The sequence below is a fragment of the Larus michahellis genome, chromosome 5, assembly GCF_964199755.1.
Source record: "Larus michahellis chromosome 5, bLarMic1.1, whole genome shotgun sequence".
Lineage (NCBI taxonomy): Eukaryota > Metazoa > Chordata > Aves > Charadriiformes > Laridae > Larus > Larus michahellis.
Genome location: NC_133900.1, coordinates 44,665,784 through 44,685,430, shown reverse-complemented (window position 1 = coordinate 44,685,430; position 19,647 = coordinate 44,665,784). Strand labels below are relative to the sequence as shown.

The 19,647-nt window shown below is 35.4% G+C and overlaps 1 protein-coding gene across 1 annotated transcript; it reads right to left on the bottom strand.

The window, feature by feature from the left end:
• Positions 1-1,598: 1,598 nt before the first annotated feature.
• ANXA10 (annexin A10) lies at positions 1,599-18,804 on the bottom strand. Its single transcript, XM_074588940.1, has 11 exons — positions 18,729-18,804; positions 16,222-16,316; positions 13,055-13,168; positions 11,099-11,189; positions 10,379-10,458; positions 7,550-7,603; positions 7,336-7,429; positions 5,753-5,848; positions 5,033-5,091; positions 2,502-2,624; positions 1,599-1,667 (listed from the first exon to the last, which is right to left on the bottom strand). The coding sequence occupies exons 1-11, from the start codon at positions 18,766-18,768 to the stop codon at positions 1,599-1,601; spliced, it is 915 nt and encodes a 304-aa protein (XP_074445041.1). The 5' UTR covers positions 18,769-18,804.
• Positions 18,805-19,647: the final 843 nt, after the last annotated feature.

Below are 19,647 nucleotides of genomic sequence, written 5' to 3'. Positions count from 1 at the left end.
CTCCACGGTGCTGAGGTACGGCTGTTATTAGCTACCTCTAACTACAGTTACAAAATCATTATATGATTTAAGTTTAGGATTTTGCTCATGCCGACAGATTGGGATAGTGCTCATCTCATTCTCACTTTTGTTCTAAGCTTATTTTTCCTCCCAGAGCCATTCCTTCCAAAGTTCTGGCTTAATAATTACATCATCCACCTGAAATATTTTGAAATGTGTCAAACTGAAGAGGGAGTCACCTGAGATTTTAAGTTTATTGTAAATCAATAGATTTGTAACATAGCCAGTGTTTGCAAAAAAGCAAGGTACACTGAAAGTAACGTTCTCACAGGCTGAGGCAAGGGACAGGTGCAAACAGCATAAAAGCAACTATGTATTCGTATGTTTTTATAGTAGTGCTTTATTCAGTCATACTGAGCTATACTTGCAAAAAGTACCTATTTAAAAAAAAACCATCAAACGTCTGTGTCAAGTTGGAAACCTTGTAGCTGCAGGAGAAAAACGAAGGGCAGTTATTTTAGTGAACGTTACCACGTTTCCCCTTAGTTGCGCCCGTTTACGTGAGAGACCCAGAGGAGGCACAAAGGCAGGGGCTGGAGGCTCATCGGTAGGCTGCACTGCATAGGCTCGGGGTATTTAAAAGCACTGTCACATTTTCCCACGGGATGATGGCTCAGGGCCGGGCTCTGCCTCTTTTCTTCCTTGTGGTCTGAGTTGTTGTCACCAGGTGTTATCAGGCTGTGTTTGCTGGTACTCTGAGGAGCGCTGCATCCTTCGGCATCATTTGGAGGTGCAGTGTTGCCTACTGCTACCACCTGGGGCATCCTGGAAATACCTCGGTGCTCTGAAGGTCAATATTCAATTAGTGATTAAAATGAGAGAGGTGCAAATGGAATTTCAGAGTTTAATCCTCTGGAACTTCTCTGCTCAAAGCTATGTACTGCTTCGTCTTCCAGGAGTTTGCAGTGCATGGCATAAATTGAGAATGGTTTGGCATACTTGATTCTAATTTTTTCTTTCGTTTCAAACGGAAGAAGGGAAATGCCGTTAAGTATGTGGGGTAAGTGAAAGATAATACAAAAGCACTCCTTGGTGAGTGACTGTTAATAGACTGGGGCAGATGCTTACTTTGATAGTAACTGAACTAATAATGTTAAAGAGCATAAAATATGAGGTATGAGAAGTGGGAAAGAAAAGAAAAAGAATACTTAAAGGAAGAAATCGTGCTGCTAGAAGTAAAGAAAACAAAACATTTTTTCTCTCCAGGGTGGAAGTGAATAGGTTCTTCTAGAGCCTATTGTCTTAATGTTTGTGATGTTGTGAGACTAAATGATAAACTTATGCTTACATGGTGTTTCTTAACTACTTGCTTCATTAATTTGCATTAATCATAGAAACAGAAATATTAATTAGTACTAGGGATAAAACTATGTTCCTGCCAACATTTTTTCCTGTCTCAAGAAAGATTCAATATTAGCACTGATTTTTTCTGTTCTATTATACAGAATAGGAATCTCTTACAGTTAGTGTATTGTGTATAGCTTCAATTTCTATTTAAAATAGATTTATACAGCCTTCAAAGTTCATCTTCTTCTTCCTCAATAATCTTCAGCATCACCAGCACATATAGCAAGTAAAGCACTCTCATAATGCCCTGAAGCAAAATGCTGCAAGAAAAAAAATAAATCAGCATTTCTGTGACTATACATTCTCTTAATTTTTCTTCTTTTGCTGTGTGACAAGGCCTAGACTGATGTTGTAAGGTTTTGTAAAATATTATAGTGTTTTCATAAGGATTCTAGGCCAAGTTTTTTTTTTAATTTCACATACCTTGAGCTTTGATTGCTTGGGCAGCTAGAAACAATCTCCCTTTGAAAGGCTGGATCAAACTTGTTTAATACTTCTCAAGTTCAATACCAAAAAATTGAGCAATTTCTTACAGTTACTGCATAACTTACAGTCGGATTATAGCGACATAAAAAAGGTAAAGTGTCTTAGCAAGAGTAATTTTTATTAATTAATTAAACAGTGTTAGGGTTTTGTTTTAAGATACAGAGCAAGAGTACAAGAGGAATAGTTTTTCTGGAAGTTGAAACTACCTAAGTGCAAGGATAGGACCAGATTTTTATTTTGGTTTTGCACAAAAGTGGTAGCAGCCTAACCTTGCAGGACAGTGTTAAAGAAGATGGTATCAATTAGTCTAGAAACTATTCATGCAAACTATTCCTCAGCATACATTGTCCTGCCCGGTAAATCCTCCTCTTGCTATTGGGGAGGGACAAAGTCATATTGAATGAGGGTGAGTTGAGAATTTACTGCTCACTTACTGAAGTCAGCCCGAGGCACTGAAAAGATAAGCTATTATTTTTATACATTGCATTTTTTTAATTTAAAAAACCCAAGTAATTCAATGGAGATTAAACCTCTATTTTTCTGGTAGGGCTTGGCGCAGTCTGTGTGGCACCAGTGCTCAATATATGCAAAAGTGTGTAAAAACTTACTTTAATGTCATGAAAGAGTGATTTCCCATATCTCTCTTTGTATCGCCGTCGAATATTCATCAAGTCAATCTCACTCCTGGCAATGAGAATCCTTATAACTGTTTTGTTGTGGAAGCCAAAGTCCTAAAAAGAAAAGAAATTGAGAGGAAACTTGGCAGTTGGACAATAGGTGTTTGCCTATCTGTATATGCTCATATTAATGTTTGATAGATAAGCCAATTAATTAGGCTACCCATAAAGGTATAATAGATTTTAAAGAAGTCTGAGCTTTCAAAGGTTTTATCCTACTGAGTTTTAATAGAATTCATGTACTGAATAACTTGAGACTCCCCACATATCAGTGTTTTAAAGAAAAATCTGATGAACTTTTTTCAGTAGTCTTAGGTATGCCATTTGTAGGTAGCTGTTGTGACTGTCAATTGCCTAGGTTGGAAGGGACCTTTCAGATCATCGAGTCCAACCATCAAATTAACACTGACAAAAAAACATCACTAAACCACATCACTAAGCACCACGTCTACACATCTTTTAAATACCTCCACCACTTCCCTGGGCAGCCTCTTCCAATGCTTGACCACCCTTTCAGTGGAGAAATTTTTCCTAATATCCACCCTAAACCTCCCTTGGTGCAACTTGAGGCCATTTCCTGTTGTTCTATCGCTTGTTACTTGGGAAAAGAGACCGACCCCCACCTCGCTACAACCTCCTTTCAGGTAGTTGTAGAGAGCTATAATGTCTCTCCTCAGCCTCCTTTTCTCCAGGCTGAACAACTCCAGCTCCCTCAGCCGCTCCTCATCAGACTTGTGCTCTAGACCCCTATACGGAAGCCAATAATCTATTTCACAACAACTTCTGCCGAATGTGATTTCAGTGAGATTTTTAACTATTGATTTAAAATTTACATAGCTTGTATTCAGCTGTGTTTTATTGTAACTGCTTCTAAATAAATTTTCATATTGCAATTGTGTGGAGAACGGGGACATCTAGTGGCAATAAAAGTAATTAAAACAGATTTAGGGTTGGGATGACTGAAGACCAATATGGATTGTTGAAAGCTAAATCGTGATTTTATTGACTAGCTATTGATATTGAAATCTTATTCTCCAAAAACCAAGTAATGAGATATGTTACAAAGCTGCATATGGATAATTTGATACATGCTTGAAGGCTAGGTTAAAATCTTTCTTATAAACCTTTATGGACTATGATTTTAAGCATTAGAATCCTGGGTGGGTTTTATTATATTGTATTATAAATGGACATATAAAAAGCTTTTGGTATAATCTGGACATAACTTTGTTGCCAGAACAGAAGCTATTTTAAATTCTTGCATTTCTTTTGAGAATTATCTGTGTTCATTAAAACACTGAGAAAAGAGAGTAAAATATTAATTAAAAAAAAAGCAAATGTTTAGTCTTAATCATTAAAAACTTTCTCCTGCATCACATGTATCACCTGAATATAATATAGAAGAAAAGTATCTATGTGGTATTTCTTAAACTTCAAAATGGCGTTTTAACTTGAAGAGCAGTCTTAATACAGGACCTTTGAGCAACATTACTTTCCCTGGTAGCTGGTATTTGCTGGTACTTTTGGCAAACCTTTTGCATGTCATGTGCCAGAATCCTCTTCTGACCATTCAGACAGAATACTGCCTCTTCTTCTCAGCCTGTGGGTTTTTCCTTGGTTCTTTGCTGCCACTGCTGCTGGTTTAGCTGAAACAGGGGACAGCAGTAGTGGCAGCATCTGGAAGAGGATACTGGGGCCCTGTTGAAGTGTCGCTGAATAGTTTTGTTCAATGGTTCTGGCTTGAATCCTATCTTTGCCGTTCCTGCTTAAGATGATACTTCACATTTTAGCCATGGCTGGCTTTTATGACCATCTTCTAAAGATTACACTTAAAAGATTATACTTTATTTTTCCTATAACAATGCCTCATTATTTTCACTAGTGAATGAAAAACAAAAGAAAATGTCTTCAGTGATGTCTAGTAGGAAGAATTTGTAGGTGTTTCTTTGTATTTACCCACATTCCTTCTTGGCAGTCATTTGTTTTAGTATGTTAGCACTTACACACCAAGATAAAAGAACCTGCATACATACATTGAGCCCCACAAGAAAATAGGATGACTTGTTTTTTTGTAACATTAATTTATGATTCAATTTTTAGTGATAGTTATTAAATCTCTAGATACAAAAACTGCATGGTAAGAAAAGTGCACATTGAGTTGTACACAGCAGGGGGAGATACAATCCGTAGAAAAGAAATATCTTCTATTTATAAAAAAGCAAATTGACAGTTACCAGACAGATATTTTTTAAAGGAATTTAAGTATTTAACCTGTTACTAATAAATTCTAACTGTTGCTTAAGCACTACTGCTTTGAATTTTACGTAGGTACCAACAGTTTTAAAATACGCAACCACACCTGAAAGATTGAACAGACTGATTTGTAAGTACTTGTTTAAGAATAATCAAGCAAACAAAAAAATAGGGAAGCTACTTTTTATGGAGGAAGAAAGACTACTTACATGAATTGCATTATAAAGCCTGTAAGCAAAGTAGGAAGGCTTGTCACGAACACAGAGAACTAGGAGAGAGGAGTTGCAACAGGTAAACATAAGATTATTGTAAAATAATGTCTATTGGCTTTGGGCTCCTTGAAATATAAATCTGGGTAGTGCTGTTCATGACTCAGCTTAAAATTAAGCTATGGGTTTTCACAAACATAACTATATCTATAATTTTAAAAGTCTGGTACTTATTTTGGGTGGGCACACATTGCTGTTGCATGGAAGTGCTTATTAAATATCAGTGAATACGCTCACATGACATCTCTGTAGAAATATTATTATCCTTATTCTATAAAGGGGGAAAAAAGGCACATAGAGCTTGGAACTTGTTTATAGACCACTGAACTCCTGAAAACTTTGCCAGTTATTTAATTTGTGTAGAATCACTTGGTAATGCAGTTACCTTGATCACACAAAATGTGTTATCAAATAAAGAACAGATACTAGTTCTGCTCAGTCAGAATCTCGTGCTGTGTATATACATTTTTAGATTTACACAAACATGAAAAAGTAGTTTAAATATTCTTTTCTAATTGTCTCTGAGAATTTAATTACACAATATAGTGGAATAAAGTGGATAAAAATATCAGAAAAATTATATTCTTGATGCATTGGAGACATCATACTAGATATTTATTAAGAGATTACTGCTAGTTTAAAATAATATTTTTACATTACCTATTGCAACCAGTAGTTCTTGAAAGTATCCATCATAGCATTCGTTAATGGCATCTACTATGTCTTGCCCAGAGATATTTTGGAACTCCTGGAAAACTTGTGGGGAAAAAAAAATATCTTGCTTTATTCTAGTTCACTAATAATGATCAACTTGCCTTTTTTTCCCCTGCTTCCCCCTAGTACTATAGCTACTGAGTTTATTCTTTTGCCTGTTTATTCTCAGTGTTTCACTATGTTTATATGCCCCAGGTAAGGAAGTCTAAATGAGTAGCCTGAAATCTGGCTTCCAGGACGTTCTCTCTGGCTTCTCCAGTGTACGGTATAAAATGAATGCGTGCCGATGCTTCTGTTTCACTGGAAGCTTTAATAAATTCTCTGTCTAGCAGCCTCTGTTGACGAAACTTGTAAGAATGTCATGTCATGAAGACAACTTCCTTGCTCAGCTTGGCTAAAACTGGCCAGATTCACAGATTATGACAAGAAGCCCTGTGTCGTGGTTTGGGTCAAACCAGGGCACCATGGCACGACACGTGTAACGTGTTAGTATCCAGACATGGACACTCTCTGGATAATGCAAGTATCCAGACTTACACACACAGGGTGTGCTTACTTCTTTAGGGAAGGAGGAAAGTTTTTGACTCAGTGCTTACTACAAAACTTACGGAGGACTACATTACAGGCAGAACCCTCAAATCCCTTTTCCAGAAAGAGAGTAGAGCATAAGGTGTGTTACATTATGTTAATCCTATCATCACCAGCCTTACAGAAGTCATGATAGAAGAATTAGTTTGTTGATCCATGACAGTAAAGTAGTTCTAAGCTACTGTTAGAAGTTGGCATAAGAAATACAGCTGGCTGCACAGCGATAAACTTGTCACCAAACAGCCTGTTTTTCCACTGCAGAGCAAAAAACATCTCAAACTTGTCATGAAACAGATACAACAGGTTTCTTTTCTACAGTGGAAGATCTGGATGATGTCACATAAATTTCTTGCAATCTGTAATTATGTCTGATCATGTATTTTAAATAGAAATGTCCCATTATGTTTCTGTGTGTGTGTTCATTATGAGAGAGTGGATGTGGACCTCGAAGTGCTCCCATCAAAAACTTCTTTGAAACTTCCAGGGCAAAGCTTCAACACAGCAATATGTTTTCACATACAAACTTTGCTGAAAATACTCCAACTGCCTCTCCCAAGGTGTTTCCACTCATAGCAAAGAATTAAGAAAAATGAAGAAAGTAGTTAAAAGAGAATCTGCCTCATCCTGTGGTGTTGTGTGTAAACTCTGTGCAGCCGTAGCCTATGCCTTTCTTTGGTCATGCATTCTTCTGCCTGTTATTAGGCATCCTGCCGTCTGTCTGTTCTATCTACAGCTGTCTGTAGTCATCAGGCAAAGTTCAGTTTTGCATTACTTCCCAAATCCCATTAACATCAGTGGGAGTCTGAGAGCTCCAACAGTTCACGCTTAGATTTCAGGCTAATACCCGGCTGCACACTGAGCTTCTTGGTATGTAAGCCATGGCTTTATTAGCAAGGCAGATTTTTTCCTTTCTATGTTCAAAGGGGTAACCGCTGTATTACCCATCCACAACTGCTGGTAACTCTTGTTGCAGAGAATCATTTGCAGCATGTTTTTGTGTTCGCCTGTTTTCTGCTGACATGCTTCCCATAGAATCTAGTATACCAGAAAAAGGAAAAAAAATGCAAAAGATTTTAAGTAAGTCCTAAATCACTTTTCAACGTTTGTATTTGCTCTTTTTTCATGTTTGAGAAGCTCACATCTGACTATATTTACCATTGCATCCTGAGCAGCTGTAGAAGGATCTGCATATCCTTCCATCCTTGTTCCCTGGGGGGGAAAAAAAGATACATTGTCTTCAAATGTTAAATCCTAAAAGATTGTAGGAATATATAGTTGTCTCTATATGAAGCTATGTTTCATTTCTTGAGGTAACATATATAAGCTTTTAGATTGGATCAAAGCATTCAATTGTTGACTTTGCAACTGTAGAAAATATCTTCAAGTTGTCGTGTTATGTCTTCATTTCCTCTATGTAGAGGAACTCTGGAATGACAAATGGTCATGTAAGAGGAAAAAATGGGCAAAGTGGGTAAACCTATCCCATTTTTAGTCCCATTTTAAATAAGGTTTTACCTTACCACCACCATCCCACCACCATTTCCAGTATTATGTATGTTATATTGCTTACTATAATATATAACTATGAGGGGAAAACAAGGATAAGAGTAACATTTGCCATTCACTGATTATTTCTGATCAATTTCTCATTTTTTTTTCTCTGTGCACAAACCATACGAGCAAGCACATCAAATAATGTAGATTTTACTTGCTCATACTTATTGTCTAAAATCAAGATCCAAGACTAGGAAATCGTTTGACAACTTTGATACATAAACCACAGATGAATACTTCTAATTTTCCCATATATTTAATAGCTTTCCAGTTACACAAATCAAGTTGATATGCTTTAGTAAACACACTGTCATCTGAATTATATAATTCTTAGAAAAAGAGAAGAGCACACAACTTTTGGAATTGCTTTTTTAACCATAATTGTCTTGTAAGGGTACACATCAGCCTTGGTTGCAGAACTCTTAACAATCTCAAGCTGCATGTAATCACTGCCTTAATGATACATGTTTGAAGCAATTTAGTTTAAAATTTACAGTCATTTTACCCTATATGTGAAAGGGAGGATTAAAATTATGTATTGGCTGTCAACTTGTAGAATGACTGATTTGTAGCTCTTTTCCATTAAAAATGTTAATTTATATTTTAATTAAATTGTATGTATTTCACACAGTGGAATTCCTACTAACAAGATTAATTACTTGAAGGAAATTATGCTGGAATGACTGCATAAAGTTACATACACGAGAAAACACAGGAAAAAAAGACAGACAAGTGAACAATAAAATAAGTTAAATAATACTCTGCATAAGTCAGATGCCCACTTTTCTCAGTAACATTTAACAGTACTCGGCATAGTTTTGCTGGAGAATCCCACAATATGTATAATTATTTTTTTAAATTGTAGAAAATGATATTGTAATTAATATCCAAAAAAAGAGAATTAGAATAAAAAGCTTCTGTTTGTTTTCATACTACAATACTAGTTAGCCTGAATTTTTAACTCAGTTCATTTATTTAGGAAGGAATAACTATTCCAGAATTTATAACTTCTAATCTGCCTCAGTGTGGACATGAAATCTGTAAATACCACACTATTGCAATTGAATAGTTTGCTCTCCATACGTGAAACACATTTACTTGTATCCACACTCAGATGTGTACGTCCTAAGTCCCAAGATTTAATAGAAATCAAAGCAAAGGATTTCTGAAAAAAACATTAAGGGATGCGTTGGAAATGTTGGTATAGAATAATCTTCTCTAAATTGCATGGTATTAGAATGGGTATATTTTAATGAAATAGCACTGACTTTTAATATATGACCGTATCTGAACACGGATCAACTTAAAGTCTTCAGAAACATACAGTATAACTGAATAAAGTTGTATTTTCCTGCAACTATTCTTTATCTTGTGAAAAATAGCAGTTAGATCGTGGTAGCTTAGAAGCTGCTGATTTCACACCTCTTGATGAATGATGAACATCTGTGGTTTAAGAAAATAAGGGCTAATAATTCAGTCTCAGATAATTTATTCTAAATTAGTTCTTTTGACAAGTAAAACGTGTCTCGTGGTTTTAATAAAGGCGAGAAGTGACGTTGCTTTACCTATAGCTCTTCATTTTTATGCAAGGAAGAATTTTCCTTATTACAGGGAAAAAACATCTAACATTAGAAAAAATATTTCCTGCTTATAGCTTATACATTTGAAATATCTGCTGTTTACATCTGTATCTCAGTGAAGCCTACTTCCCTTTCAAATCTTAGTAAGAAATATTTTTCCCCAGACACACATATATAAAAGTACAGTATGCGTATGTATGCCGTTGTCTCCTGGCAGTGCTTTTGTCATTATTTATTACTCTGGTTTGCAAAAGATTTTTAAGATAATGAGCACAGTGACTGCAATGGGAATGAGAAGTCTTGATCTGACAAGTATGACCAACTTTGTTGCATAAAACTACGAACTGGTAAAACTGCAAAAGTCGGTGTGTGATAGTGATCATTTGTTTGCCTGTGTGCAAACATACTGTATCTTAGTACGTGCAGTAGCACAAAGAACATAATGTTTAAACCAGAGGACTATTTAATACTTTCTTTCATCATAAAATATGGATATATCTCCATTTTTACATAATGCCTAGACTGAATTATGAACCATATATTCTAACAACGGAGTAAATAGAGCTTTAAAAATGAAAATCTCATTTGTACTGCAAGTGGACTCCTTTTGAGATTTGAGATTTTTCCAGAGACTTAATGAAATAGTCTGTTGACCTTTGCCTCCATCTGAAAGCCAAAGTCAAAGTAGATGAAGGAATTAAATTCTGCTCTTTCCCCTCTCTCATTCAAAAGTGTAGCCCTATTGAACTAGCTTTAACTATAATCACCTTAAAATTTCAGACTTCTCAAACAGTATCAGAAGTTATGAATTTCTTAGAAATGTAAGTCATGCTACTTGTTTTTACAATACCTGAGCAAGGTTCATGAGCGTATCTCTGAAGTGACCTGAAGTCTCAGAATCAATATCTTGTTGAAGATCATTATTATATTCTAGGTTAAAACAAAAACGTATAATCTAAATCACAAATGAACATGTTCTGAATAGTGCTAGTGAAGATTAGCAAACAAAGGATAAAAAAATGGGGTGCTAATATAAGTCCATTTTCTATAGTGACTATTCCACAGTAAGCCACGCAGGTTCTACATGGACCCAGCCATGGGGCTGCCAGGTCTGTCTTAGGCCCTGCTGAGGGGCTTCAGCTGCTGCCCCATCTCACCTGTCCACCCACCCACGGGCACAGCCCTACCGCTGCTGCTGCTGTATGATGGTGGGATACTCGGAAATGACCCCTCAAGGCAGGTGACTGGAGAGTCCAGCCTGAGTAAGCACTTTTTGAAGGAAAACAGCTTATGTACTTTTTTTAAAAATGCGCAAGTTTCTGAAAATCCCCAAATGTGTCTGCCAAGTATTTCAAATGTCATAGTCAGTAATACATCTCAAAAATACTATGACATATTTTCAACCTGAAGCATTTTGCTTCAGCCTTTTGTATATAGTTGTGGGAGAGGAAGGGAAAGGGAACCATTTAGTATTGAGAAGTCATTTTTGCAGTTCAGTTCTTTCATGTGTGCTAATACATCCAGAGCGCACACAGTACAACTGCTACTATGCACTTGCAAAAACCATTACGCATTAAGTAGGCTTCTTTCATCTGGAAGATCTCCATGTTTGATCTTGAGGCTAATATGTCAATTAGACATTTTTCTTCTGTGTCCGCTCCCTGTGTGGAAAGAAGTAAATATTAAAAGGTGTTGTTAGTAGAAACCACATCTTTTAGAAGAAAGCAATGCTGTGCTTATCAGAAGTAACAAAAGAATAGCAGTCTCTGCTGGAGCAATGCAGAGTGTACTTTTGCACAGTCTACCTGTTTAAATAGAAAATGACTTTAATTGAATAGTAGAACCCTGTATTGCAAATATATTCCTACGTAATCTGAATTTCAGCACGTACATTAACAAGTGGGGAGTGAAGCAAGACTAATGTTGACAAAAACATAGTGGGAAGAATTTTAGAGCTTTAGTAAGAATTTAGGATTTGCTCAAAGAAATCAGATGCAAAGATTGAGCATACATCCCCAGCAAGTGTTCAGGCAATCTGAAGTATATATGAGTACAAGTATTATGTTGTGCTTCTATCTTCTTTTTTAAAACTTATTTATTTATTTAGGAATGTTACGGTCTGTAATGTCTACAGTAGAATTTGGTATTTAAGGGAAGCATCATGGCCAGGCATGCGGTGCTGCAAAACACTGTATTTTCCCACAGGGTTTGAATTAATTTTTCGAACTTGAATTGACGTAAGGTTTGCTGCATATGCTGGTTTTGATATGCACATATATAATGTTGGTGAGTATTCTGCATTTGGGATAATGGGAGAACATGACATTAAGCCCGAGCCTGGAGACACGTATGGCCTGTTTACTTTGGCCATATGAATCCAGATCAAGATAGAATGCTATAGGAAATGTTAACTTTGAGCCACATTTAGAAAAAAATAAAACTTTGGCAATCTTGTCAATAATTTTAATAAAAGCCATGCTTCCAGTGCTACCAATGATATTTCACAATCCTTTTAATGCCAACTATGATTAAAAATACATCAGTAGTTCTAAAAAGTGCATTGCTTTAAGTGTCTGAAGGACAACAAAAAAGAGTTGTAATGTTTTTTTTTTGAGGGGATTCTCAAAATATGTAAGATAGATCACCTTGCTCAGAGTTGTGTAATCTGTATTTTATTTGTGACAGTGGACAGTGGCAAAAAGAAAAGAACAACACTGTTGAGCTCTGATATATTCCCATCTTCCAGGAACTGGCAATTTAGGAATTTTCTGAGAAGGAATTTGCCAAGGGTTATCATTTTCAATAGCCAACAGCAGACCAGTTTTCTAAGAATTTGTTGAAGTCCTTTATGAACTGATTTGAGCTTCTGTCCCCCACAATGCCCTGCGGGAATGAATTTCACCATTTAATTACATAACCTTTGAAAAAGTGTTTTTGTTAGTTTCAAAACTTCAGTTATTTAAGGAGTACAGGCTCAGATCCTGGGCAGAATAGGAAATATTTTCTTCAAAATGTGCAATCAGTTCAATCTGAGTAGAGTAATCATTGCTTTGTCACGGAGTAATTTGTAAGTGTTTATGTAAAGACATGTTCTACTAAAGAAGTATTGGTCTCTTCAGAGGTGGAGGCTTAGTGCATGGCACTGGCTGTTCAAATAAATCTTGTTTGTAACATACATAAATGCTTGCAGGACCAGGGCCTTACATTTCCCTGTATAAATATTTCTTCACTTACCAAGTTTACCATGGATATTAAATCAGTTGTATTTTTTACATGACTAGGATATTATTTATGCTGGTTTTAGCATACCAATGAATAAACTTCATGTAGCACTGTATATCTGATGACCTGGTGTAGTAGACCTAGTGTAGTGTATATCTGATGACCTACGTAGTAGTACACTATTCCATGTACTAAATTCCAGTAGTTTATCAACCATTTAAATGTGAAAAATAATCAATTTAACATACGTTCAGTACTGTAATTAATGACTGTGATTCTAAACAATTCTGAATTAGACAAGTACCTTCAAGGCATGCCAGAGCTCATGGGCATCATAGGAGGCAGGTGGATACATCAAGCCAACCATGACTTCTTTGAAGTGATGAGAGAGATTTTCTTTTAGGTCTGTTATCAGATCCTTGAAAAGAAAAAGTAAAATGCATAGACAGGGTTATTTCAGTAGTTGCACTTTATGAAGACAGCTTAAAAAAAGTATTAGTGGTTTTCTCTGTAAATGAATGAAGATGAACTGTTGAAAATGAATTCTGGCTAAAACTAAGTAAGAAAAATATTCTTTTGAATAGTAGCTGCTTCTTTTAATAGTATGAGTGAGATGGCAATAGACACACAAGCAAATAGACCACATAGGATTGTTGATTTTTGGTTCATTAGAATACAGAAGAAAATTCAGGGGTTTAAGTGCAACTAATGCTTAAAGTCTTGGAAACTTGAGTACCATGGCAGAGCATCTGCCGTTTCCCTTAGCATATTCCCTGTGAGAATCTGTGGGAGCTAAGGACCTTTGGAAGTCAAATCCCATAGAATACAGGTGATTTCTTGTGCTTTTTTCAGTGTTACTCATTATGTGAATAATTTAAAATTTAAAAAATCATCCATATTGATCCTAGTACATAAAAATATCTGTTTGCTTATGTGCTTCAATTTATGTATATATTACATTCAAACTGAATTCACTACTTCTGACAGATGCTGGATTAATAAAAAGGAACCCCCCTTCTTCCCTGGCATGTGTCTCAGTACTCGCTTGCCAGGTAGCTGACTAATGGATGAGAGTTTCCTCCCCACTCTCCCCTTTCCCAGTAGCATTCTTCAAAACACTGCGAATGCCAAAAGCTTGCTAGTTATACTATTGCTGTTTCTGATTAAGAGGATACTTGTGCACTCATTTTTTATTTTTTATTTTATTTCTGTACAGGACTGGGCAGCCATCAGATATGTTCTGACCTAAGTCTGAATTTAAAAGAGTACCAGAAATTATTCCCATGACATAAACTGTTCTTTTTTCTGAGATGCATCTTTTTCAGGCCTGTACTTTGGTTTTGATACCTATCTGAATATAATTAAATTAGTAGCTGGAGTAGCGATGAAGGAGCAAGGAAGAAATGCACGCAGTCTTCAGTGAACGCACATTAGATGCATTTGACAACCACTCGATCACACATGGAATAGAAATTAATTCATTAAGACATTTCACTTCTGACAACATGCCTGTGGGAAAATGGATTAATAATACAAATGGATACTAATTAAAAATTACTCCTGCAATCAGAACTAAGAGAAGTGAAGTATTAAAAAATAAGAAAAGACAACTGTAAGTTGTCCTTATTAACATTTCCTTATTTGTCTCTTTTATAAGAAATCCTCAAAGGCTAATTGTAAGAAGGAATCTTAAATCTTGTCTGTATGTCTGAATCATGCAGCCAGTTCAGGGTTTTCTTTTCTTTTTTTATATATTTCTTGTTTAATGTGTCACACTTTACATTTGTCAAATGAATGGGCATAGGGGCTACCATATTGAACAGACTGAATTGAAATTGAGAGGGTGGAGGATTGGATTGACATAGATTTAACTGAGAAGGCTAAAACTGTTATTGCCTAGCTGTCTGTCTTCTCAGTTGCAGAGTTTACCACTCATAAGCTGGAACCACTGAATGGCACATTTCCCTATGTAGTATATCCATTAATACAGATTACAGCCAGTGAAATGCTGTGACTGATGTGTGCTAAAGTATTTTCTGAAGTGTGAACTGCAGCAATTCAGGGCAAGATACATCCCATCCCATTTGGCATTTCCTGCCCAGGATAGCAAACTTTTGAGGGATAAATCAAATAAATTACACGGAGCACTAACCATATCAGCTATTTCAGTATATCCACTATCACAGGTGAGACAAACCCCCCCAGCATTCTTATTTCATCTCTGAACTAGAATAGAACTAATTTGTACTGACCCCCTTTTCCACATAACAAAAGGTAGAACTAGTTGGGGTATTTTTGAAAGCTATCAAGAATATCTTGAGATATCAAGTATACCCAGTGCTTAACAGATTCATTTAAATTAAAATTATGGGTGTATGTGCAAGATTGGGTCCATGAGTTTCAGAATTTTATGTAGCTCATTACTGGAATATGAAAATAGTTTGCTTGCCTTTCCCTTCTATTATTATTCATGGTTTTAGACACTGAAATTCTTAAAAATGACATCTGAGGTTTACTTTGGCTTTTTCAGTTCTAGATCTTTAGGTCCGTGGCCACTGGCTTTATAGTGCTTCAGGTTGTTTGAATATGTCTGACAGGTATGAATTTAAAGGCACTGTTGTTTCATAGGCATTTTTTTATTTATTGTGTTGCTATTATTTTTGTCCTTATACAGCTGGGGTCACTGAGGAAACTGCAGGCATTGCAGCTTTCCCAAAGTTATTTGGTTAGCAATACTAGATCTGGAAATAGAACGAGTATATCTATCTCTGCTTATGTTTAAGAACTCATGTTAAAAAAATTACCTTGTTATATACAGTAAATGTGGATAAAATGCATTTGGAAAAAAAGCTAACTTTTTATGTCTTAAAATTTTTGAAACGCCTTTCAAAGATTCATAAATTTAACATTAAGCAGCTCAGATGAGTATTGTCCATAGTGTATGGATGGGATTACATGGTATGAGGTCTGAGAATGTTAGTGCTTTAGATGAGAACATTAAATCAGTGCATCAGTAAGATATAACTACCTATAATTGTCGGTATGGTGTTTTTCTTTGGTGTTTCAACCCAATTACAATACTTTTTTACTATGTAATCCAAAAACTTGAAAAAAGAATGCAAAAACCTCCCAAAGCACATAGAAGGAGAAATAAGTCTGTCCAGAATTTCTGGTTTGGTCAATAGAAGAGGAGAATAAACGAGAATAAACTATAGAAGAACTTCTATGCCTTTTTTATTTTTTTTAAATTTTGTGTGTGGCAGGCATACTTCTACTGCTATATAAATGACAATTTGAAACCATCAGAGGTATTGATAGTTAAATGAGCAAAATTGTGTGCCAATCTTTTGGTGCCAGCTAGCTGTCTGCCAGGTTTTTGGTTCCAGTGACTGACCTGAGAGTAGGGCTGACTGACTGCACTGGATACAGGAGAAACAGAAGTAATGAAAGTATAAAATGTTTGCGTCATACCCTGCCATACATGTCTCTGTACGCCTCGGCAATCATAAGCCGCTGTGAATTGCAACGCTGCGTTAGGATATCAATCAACACATCTTTTTCACAACCTGTAAAGGAAACATGACACAGACTCTAAATTAACAAAGCGTAGTTATTTACTAAAATTTGTGATTGTTCATGTTCGAGAACATTAACCTTATTTCTTGAAAAAAAAAGATCAACAGATAAATATCCCACTGGTATTTACCAACATCAGTTATATTTACCGTGCTTATGTACCTTTCACTTGCTGGTGTAATATCAGCAAAAAGTGAAGTAGTCTGTTATTATCAGATGCATCACCATCTCTCTCAAGCTCAATGGATTTGAAAGCATCAATAAAACAGACAGAGACTTTCATCTGCTTAGAACTCGGCACACTAGCAGAATTTGTGGCTGAGCCTGGGAAGTCATACTTGTATGTACTGTTGATATTGATTAAATTGTCATTTCAGGATTAGGGAACTTTTTATGGGAATGACAAATTATGGTCAGACCATTTGTTGAGAAACTGAAAGATATATCTTTTCAGAGGAGCTATATAAAATAAGTTATGAATTTTTTAAAAAATATAACATTTAACCTGTTTCCAAGGGCATTTTGTTGAAGGTTGCCTTTGATCTTTTGTTTGATGGCTAGAGCATGCTGCTAAACTTCTATAATGAATCAGTATTTTCTGCTTGTGAAAAAGAAGATAATGCTTAACATATTCTGAAATTTATTTTATCATTCTAGATTTTTTTTTCCATCCCCAAACTGGCTATTAGTAATTTCATATGGCTGAGCGTTTTAATGACATTCCAGTGTAAATGTATCTCAATTGACTTCATCACACTTGCAGCAGAGGTGAACTAGGCTGGGAAGCATGGGGATCAGCTAGCATCAGAATGGAGAAGTGTAGTCTCTCAAGTTTCTGTCAGTCATTGTTATATAGGCATATATGTATATGTTACAGATACTCATTCTGTACCTATTACAGCTTTGTTAGACAGATTTGATCATATAATCTATAACCTACAGGTTCCATTTTGACACAAATGTAGTTGGACATTGAATATTTTTTTTTTTTTAAATTGGGAGAGGAAGTCTGTATTTGTTCATTATATACCAGGTTTTGTTCTCTTTCTTCTGGATCACCTAGCCACAATGACACCAGCTTTTTAGCAAGACACTGATTTAAATCAGTCTGATTCATTTCCACAAAACTCACACAATGGAAGTATTACTGAAACTGTGCATAAGGATTTCTTTTTACTTTTCAGAAAATAATTATCAGGGAATCTGTTCAGCTTATATAGTCTCTACAGTAAAAATTAAGAAGGATTCGGGAAATATTTAAAAACCTAAATAACTTTATTCATTTGTGTAATACCACTGGTATCAGTGGGACAACATATGTGACTGAACCTCCTCACATAAACAAATGTCGTGTGCAAGAGTCGGGGTGAGTGTGTCAATGCCTTTAAAGCTACAGAGCCAAACTCCTCTGAAGCTGAACTTCTTATTTTGCCAATTGTCCTTGAAATTAAAACTTTGTTCCATGTACTTTGAGACGTAAATTAAAAGTAAGGTTAATGCACTTTATTTAAAGTATTAAATGAAGAGAATAATCTCTGCATTATCATGTTAGCAACATTGCATTAAAAGTACTGTTTGAAGTTTAGCAAAATGTTTAAAACTTTTCATCTGTAGCCAACTTAATCAAACAGATACTTCAGATTCTTCTTGATCAGTAACACTCATTGTGGTTCATTTGACATTAGGTCTGAGTCCTCACATTTCCATTAAAAAACCTGAAAACAAAATGCAGGATTTGGTGCTGTACAACCTTGCGAAAAGCCCAAGAGGTATAAAAATTGTGATAGAGAAAACAATATTAATGTTAGGAAAATGTTTCAAATAGGAAAAAAAAATAAAATCAATATTCTGACCCTCAGCAATACCAACAATGTTCAACAGGAAAACACAAAAATCTTAAGACAGAAAAATGCTTTGGTGAAAAAAATCTTTTTTGTACATAGACTGAAAGCAAAAATTTCTCCAGAGTAAAAGATAATAAATTCTGTAAACTGTCTACTCCATTTATTTTTAATTCTTGATGACTGAAAGACTTAACATCCCTGGTAACAGTTAATTGTTGAAGTTACAGTTAAAAACTTTTCTTTTGCTGGCCTTCACTGTAGTGACATAACACAGAATTCCGTTTTTCTTTTAATTATTTTCTCAAGGAAAGCATTCATTACTATAAGTGTTGGTATAGACTGTAGATAAATCTTAATCACCTCTTAGTTCCTGTAAATGCAAATACATGATTTATTTGGACATCACCACTGTGTCTTACTCTGATAACTTGAAGAATCAACAGATACATGGTGACACTTTAAATTTTATGAGTGTTTATTTTGCCTAACGCTTGTTATTTTATGAGAGCTTTCTGAAAGAAAAAAAAAAATAATGGTGTAATCGGTCAAGATACTCACTAATCCCCTGTAGGGCTCCTCCTAGCAACTGGGCATCCATAATAGGGTTAAAATTTGGAGCTGGAAAAATCGTTCCTTGTATCTGTTAAAGGAGAAAGCAGCCTTTAATTGAGGTGTTTTACATCTGTAATACTGCATATATAATGCTGTTGAAAACCAACAATCATAACATTAAATTGTCTTTGCTTCATGGGGAACGGGATGCAAAGTTTTTAATTTATGAAAGAGAACTTAAGCTTGCAGTAAGCTCTGGGAAGCAGACTACATTTGAGGAAGTTCAGGATATTTCAGGAGTTAGGCCTGAAAAAAATAATTTAATGACAATTAATTTTTTTTTTTGCATTAAAATGTAACCACATTTCTTGTGTCTGTCTCTTTCACAACCTTTTTCTGAAAATATTATTTTCTCTTTCAAAGTTAATCCATGATATCCCTGACAGTCTTCAATATATATTTCTCATGGTATTTGTAATTTGAAAGGTCTAGTGAGAAAATGATGAATGAGATTCATAGGTTGCTTACAAACCTAGCGATTGCTTAAAGAAATGATGTTACTGCTATGTATGGGATAGCTTTCTGATATGCCATGTAGAAACCAACACCATTTTTGTAGTTGCTTTGTAACTAATTAAATTACTGTCAGTTCACTCTCAGTGATTCTTTATTTCATGTATTTTTTCTTATTCTTTTTAAGAAATCTGTGAATAATAAACAGAACTGATGTACTCATTTTAATAGAATCACAGACCCATACATATACAGAAGCAAATAACAGGTTGAAAGCTACTCTAGCTCTGTCCCCTGGTTAAACTCTTTAGCTCCTCTGAGGATTCTACCTGCTTTTACAGACATACCGAGTAAAAAGGTTATCTTTTATGATGATTCCTGGTCACAGTCAATACATCTGATTAAAATGACA